This window comes from Frieseomelitta varia, unplaced genomic scaffold, assembly GCF_011392965.1.
Source record: "Frieseomelitta varia isolate USP_RPSP 00005682 unplaced genomic scaffold, Fvar_1.2 scaffold_198, whole genome shotgun sequence".
NCBI lineage: Eukaryota > Metazoa > Arthropoda > Insecta > Hymenoptera > Apidae > Frieseomelitta > Frieseomelitta varia.
In genome coordinates, this window is record NW_025109727.1 from 574,051 (window position 1) to 580,329 (window position 6,279).

Here is a 6,279-nt window from a genome sequence, read left to right on the forward strand (position 1 = left end):
CGGCAATCGTGGCGATCTTCTTCTCTCGAGAGAGTAGCAATGGATCGCAATATCCACGATCCCCCTTGATATTAGATATGCCTACAATAACGAGCCGTTCCACGTACTTGTACATCGAGTGCCAACTATGGTAGAAATTCTTCTCGTAGCAGTGGCTCCGATCGAAGATACCATTACTCCCACATTATTATTTCACAAACCAATTTTCTGCTTCCTCGAAGCAATCCTTTTGCATTCTTCTACTTTCGGTCGACGATTACTTACGCTCAATCCTTTCGCCCCCACTTTCTTTCTGCTGTTTCTTACGAAAATTGAACTCAATCAAAAAGCACAACGCACATAAACAGCAATAACTAAAAGGCGACAACTTTTATCGAAATTATCGAATTACGTTGGTACAATTGAATTACGGGGTTTTGTTACGCAATCGAAAGGCGAGGACTACGACCATCTCGTTGTCTCGAGAATATCTCGTTCATTACGCAGTACGCTATTGTATTCGATGACTAACGAAGAGGCTCGCGTGAATTCTACCATGTTCCATTCAATTGTACACTTTCCAACATATTCTGTTATTAACGTCCGATCGAGGGATCCACCGAACACGTATCATTTAAAGTATCAAACACACTGTTGCTTGTAACAACGCCACTTAAATGCAATGAGTTAGGTATTTTAATATGCACTTGTACCTGCATGCTTTCGTGTAAGCGTTGGAAATTAGTTTGCAAAACATATTTCGCAGCCCAACGTTTTTTGAATGTTCTTACTGCTGAACTATAACTCCATTGTCTCGCGAGTTTCGTTGTTAATGGTATCGGCGTGTAACCGATTAAGTGAAAGCTCCCTGTCGTTGTATTTAGACAACTTTATGGGACATCTTTACTTCACAGCCAGCATAGTCAAAGGCAATCAAAGGTTTTGGTTCGCGACTGCATTATCAGTCAGAGATCTTATCTGATTTCAGGTTTATTTGCATTTGCGGTACCAAAATGGCTGCTCGCCACGGAAACCGCAAGCAGGTAATTCGAAACCATTGAACTACATTTTCCATAGGTTAATCACCGACAATGCTCGACTCTTGGTAACACGCATACATTAACTGCGATACTTTCATTGCCTTGTCAAGGTACGCTTTACTAAACGATCCTATTCTTCCATCGTTATCTGCCATCAAAGCACGAAATTCTACTTATACGTTGATGTAAGGAAACTTTACATGAATCACAAATTACGCACTCTCAAATTTCTCAGACTGTAATCTTTGCATTATGTTAAATTTTGTTATTTAAATATGTATGTATTTAAAATATATTAAAATTTTATCACGATAAATGTGTCCCTTAAGACTTATAGTAAATAATTTAATTTTCTTAAAATATGAAATTTTGTGATAGAATCTAATTTTATATTATATTATACTATATTTATGGTGTACTGCAATTTAAAGTTTTGAACTTCAAAACTCATTCTTCAAGGAAACTTTGTTATTCTTTTATAGTATGTATGTTAAAATAAGTAAGTTGAATCATTAATAAATAAACCTATTTATAGTATTTTAATTATTTATAATTACTAATCACTAACAATAATTAAGATAATAGATTTTGTCAAGCTACACTCAAGTATTGAAGAAACCGCCATACTAATCCTCCTTCAAAGTGGAGGGGAAACACTACCATAGCGCCATTAACAGTGCGCTTACTAACGCGTATGTGGCACTAATATTAGCAGGACGTTTTTCAAATGGTTAAAATATTTGAAATCTGGTGACTTGTCATAATAACGAGTCAACTTACCAAAGTAATTTCATTTAGTAGACGTGAGTAAACTTGAAAATGATACACCTTTAAAGTTGCAATTGATAACCAATCATGTGAAGTAAGAGATATAGTGAATAACTCGTTGAAGATTGTTGCGTAAAAATATCAAAATAAAAACTTGTTGATTTGATATTTGTATCACTGGAAAGAGCAATTATATTCTCAACGATGTTATACTTTCCTATGAATTATAAATGAATTTTATCAATTATATTGTTTAACATTAATAACTTTTATATTCTTTTTGTTATATTAATTACTTACTTTGAATTTGTCTAAATTGGAAGCTTCAATTCAAAGTCGTATTGAGACATGAGAATGAAAGCAATATTTCGTTGAATTTATGCTAGTGCTAGTACCTTTTAGTTTATGGAATTTGTATGTTGGTAGACCTTCCACGTGTTGACGCCCAAGCCATGAATATACTAACAAGTGGGTAGTATTTATTAATTGAATCATTCATGTTCTCTAGTAGCTAATGAACGCAACCATAGTCATACGTGAATTTTTATTTTAACACAACCATAACCATGTTGGGGTCTTGCTGGTCACCATTTGTCTGGACCAATAATGTCAAGACGGGATGCAAAGCTATTGCTTTTTACACAGTTGTATGTATCTTCAGTTAAAAATCACTACTACAGTTAGTTTTATGTAATTTCAATCTACTTATTCCTTATTACAGGCTATCAGTATAATATCTATTACATTGGTTTGTTATCAATTGAATGGAGGGGATTCATCTCAAATATATAATCCCTTGTTTGAAGCTGATGTTAGAGGATGTAAGTAAAAGTAATTATGTATATAATAATATATGTCATTACATTTACAAATTATGTGTAAATGATGTATATGTTTTTCAGCAATGCAAATTGGTGGAGGATTCATCATCTTCTATTTGAGTCTCTTAATTATATCAAGTGGTTTGATGATACATGGATTAAAAGAAGGAATAAGAGGATGGTTACTTCCCTGGCTTATATTGTGGTTCATTGTATGTTTGTTCCAATTAGTTTTTGGCCTTTGGCTTGTAGGAGGATATTACATCTATGTAAGTCTTGTATATTCCACAAACTTTGTTTTCCACAGTTCATAAATAATATTTTACTGCTATGTTTGTAGCTTGAGGCAACATTTGCAGCACTGTGTATTTGGCTTTGGATGTCTTATAATGTAAGCACAAAACAATACTTATTGATGTATTCTTTTATTATATTTACATTATATTTATTTAATTGTCTTTTCAGATATATTGTTGGTTAGTCGTACTGTCAATGTACAAAATATTTGAAGAACTACAATCTCCAAATATAGAGCTTCTGTGGCCTTGAATAGGTGTATGATACTAGTAATAAGATATAAAGTACATTGATTGGCACCAAAGTATCATACAGCGTCTTTAAAAATGCTAGTATAATTTTTTATTTTTGTTATATACATTTTCTTCAAAAGAAAAACTGTTTATTCATAGAGATGATATTATTTAAAAACTAATTTAAATTGAACAAAAATCGTATTATTATGTGTTCATCTTAGTTATGCTTATTTATTTTGACATACCTAGTATTACAAATACAGGTATACCATACTTACGTGTCATTAATGTACAATTAGCTCGATGCTTTGAAAGTTTAAAAAGTTCAAAACTTTCACATTTTAACAAAAGACTGATAATGGTCTAAAGAAACACCCGTCCAAATTTCAAAGTACTCTTGTGAACAAAATTTTATACATGGTTGCTTTACACGACCAAAAGAAATGTAACAAACATTTGTAACGAATAGAACCTCATTACAAATTTTTATATGAGATATTCTATGACATTTATAAAAATTTTGTATGTTTGATATGAATAAAAGAAAGTAAGTTAATATGCCTTCAAAAATATTATATTAAGAACAAACATAAACAAGCTTAAAATCCAATGCGTAAAAATGAGGTTATTTGAATAGATACTCGGAAATAACTAATCTAATTAGTATTGAAATATTTTGAACTGTAAAAGATTATTCGATTAACAATTCAAAATTATGCAATGCAAAAACTAGCTACGAAATAACTCAAATAATTATGTAACTTACATCTTTAACGTTATCTTACACCATTAAGCAAGTTTCTTCGTAAACGCAAGTGCCATCTACCGAGCCATCTAAAACTAAACTGAAGTTAGACGCGCAGTTAAAACGCGCGAAAAATATATTTTTAATTTTATTTTATTTTGTCAGAAAATATTGTGAATATCCATTTTAAAGAGAAAGAAATAGAGTTATTTCTATTTTTTCTCAAATTGTCGTAAATAGACGGTAATACTTGATAAGTTTAAATAAGTTGGAATACGTTCATGATAGATGGCGTAAAGATGTACTCATTCCTGTTTCAAAATTACTACATAATATTTAAAATATCGTCAAACATTGAAATACTTACTATTCAAAATAATTACTTTTCAGTAAACAATTTCTAAATCACGAAAAATAAATTCATTTGTTATGTATGTATATTTGTGTATGTTATGTTTTGTAAATAACTGTGTATTACAATAATGATTTCTTCAACATATCTCTTTCTTAACTCGACTCGTCAATCTAGGCATTTCTTTTAATAAAGATATAAAAATGTGAAATAAATTCTAAATTCATCGACCTATCCTTAAAATTGAAAGCATGATATAGTTAGATCAAATATGATTAAGGCATTATCGATGGAAACAACGTTTTCCAAGTCTTTTTAAAGTTGTTATATTCTTAATGTGGTAATTAATGGACCGATTTGAAGAAATCCTGTCCCGAGGACCACCATGTTCGTCTCTCGAAGTTAATATTAATGAGCCTGGCGTTAGTGACATGTTTCATATCTTACGTGTAATTAACAACTCCGGTTGTCTTCGAAGGAGAGAGCGCGTGACAAATTTCCACAAAGTTTGCCGCCCATGCAAATTAAGATAATGATCAACGACAATGATGCAAATTATTTTGAGAAAGTTTAATTTATTGTTATAATCAGTGACGATGCCGAATCGAATAACCGATGGAATTAAATCGATTTCATTATCCGCAATTCGAATATTCCGTAAGCTTCGACAGTATTCAATTGTCGCATCTGTAACTCGTATTACGTCCGTCAAAATGAAATTTAACAGTTGTGTTTCATAAATTCGTCAATAAAATTATTATTCGAACTTTAGTTTAGAGATTCCATTAACTTCGAATGATTAACAGAACATAAATATATCCGCTTGGCACCACAAAACGGTATACAAACCAACAAAACACCGAGCAAACGAAATTTACAACCGGAGATATATTTTTCCGGCCCGACTTTCGACTGTCGACAATAGTTTCGCGAAAGATGGTAGGCATAATAATGTACAATCTTTATTGTCACGACTACTTTCACTTCTGAACCGACCACGCCCGTAGTAATCGATCGCGATGATCATAAGCACCTCTAAGCATTCGAATAACGTTTACTCGTATTTTGAAGCCACTCAGGTCTGTTCTATTAACGAAATTAATTCCAATATTGAACTGATTCTCTCGTAATAGTTCACAATTAGTGAATTTTATCGATAATTGGGAAAGAAAATTATTGCGTTAAAAATATGCAGGTTCGTGTAACTTCGATTGCGTTAATATTGAGTAATCATTAAGGGTTAAGACGATTGATGCAATGTTTCATTTTCCAGTTAATTGGCATCATTGAATTTGTTTTTGAAGATTGCGATTAGTAAAAAATTCCTTAAGACTGGCTTTTCCAAATCATTGTTCCATTACGGTGGTCAATAAATTCATATTTTGATTCTAATCGAATTCGTAGGTTTTTTTTTAGTTTTTTAAGTAGTAGAAATCACGAACGAAACTCTTCGAATTTATTTCAACGTAAGAACATTGTGCTATTAAAATTTCAATCTGTTTCTTGCGGCGTGGACAATCGCGAACATAATACTCGACTGTTTTATAATGTCGTCATAAATATCGAACTTGTCACGAAATAAAAAGCAAAGAATTAGAACGATACTCGAATCCGCCGGGATTGGCATTGAATACACGTCGACAAGGAGTTTCACGATTGTTTGCCGTGCAGGTAGCATTTCTTGCAACGCAGTCTTTCCTTTTCTGATAGCTCTACATGCGTATATACAACCGCATTAAATTGTAGGCGGCGTAGAAGTGGCTGATAAGACTGATATCGCGCGCATGAGGCGTCCATAAATGGCGTGTAAAAGTATGAATGGAACATTCTTCTTCCACCGATAAAGCGAAGAGAAAATACTTCTCTTCTTTATAGCTTTCTTCGAAATGCGTATTCGAGAAACGCGAACTATGAGCTGACGAATTATTCAACGTTTCGCAGAATGCTCTGTTTAAAGAATTAGTTTAGCTTTTCGTTAAGGACTCTCTATTACAAATGAGAGATATTTTATTCTAAGACAATTCAAATCAATAAAAAAACA

The 6,279-nt window shown here is 32.3% G+C and overlaps 1 protein-coding gene across 3 annotated transcripts; it reads left to right on the plus strand.

Moving 5' to 3' along the window:
- Positions 1-1,678: 1,678 nt before the first annotated feature.
- Positions 1,679-3,697, plus strand: LOC122526848. 3 transcript variants are annotated; one of them, XM_043650441.1, is made up of 6 exons: positions 1,679-1,822; positions 2,296-2,434; positions 2,509-2,608; positions 2,690-2,877; positions 2,949-2,999; positions 3,074-3,697. In XM_043650441.1, exons 2-6 carry the CDS (start codon positions 2,354-2,356, stop codon positions 3,155-3,157), a joined length of 504 nt encoding a protein of 167 aa, XP_043506376.1. In that variant the 5' UTR covers positions 1,679-1,822; positions 2,296-2,353; the 3' UTR covers positions 3,158-3,697. The 3 variants fall into 3 exon arrangements, with proteins under 3 accessions (XP_043506376.1, XP_043506374.1, XP_043506377.1); XM_043650439.1 differs by having other exon boundaries at positions 1,709-1,822; positions 2,214-2,434; XM_043650442.1 differs by lacking the exon at positions 1,679-1,822 and having other exon boundaries at positions 2,352-2,434; positions 2,534-2,608.
- Positions 3,698-6,279: the final 2,582 nt, after the last annotated feature.

What these genes read in the sequence shown, in the direction of transcription:
- LOC122526848 (XM_043650441.1), top strand. Translation starts at nt 2,354, where the DNA reads ATGTTGGGGTCTTGCTGGTCACCATTTGTCTGGACCAATAATGTCAAG. An exon ending in TGAAGCTGATGTTAGAGGAT is followed by an intron (nt 2,609 to 2,689) that starts GTAAGTAAAAGT and finishes TATGTTTTTCAG; the next exon opens with CAATGCAAATTGGTGGAGGA. An exon ending in GGCTTTGGATGTCTTATAAT is followed by an intron (nt 3,000 to 3,073) that starts GTAAGCACAAAA and finishes TTGTCTTTTCAG; the next exon opens with ATATATTGTTGGTTAGTCGT.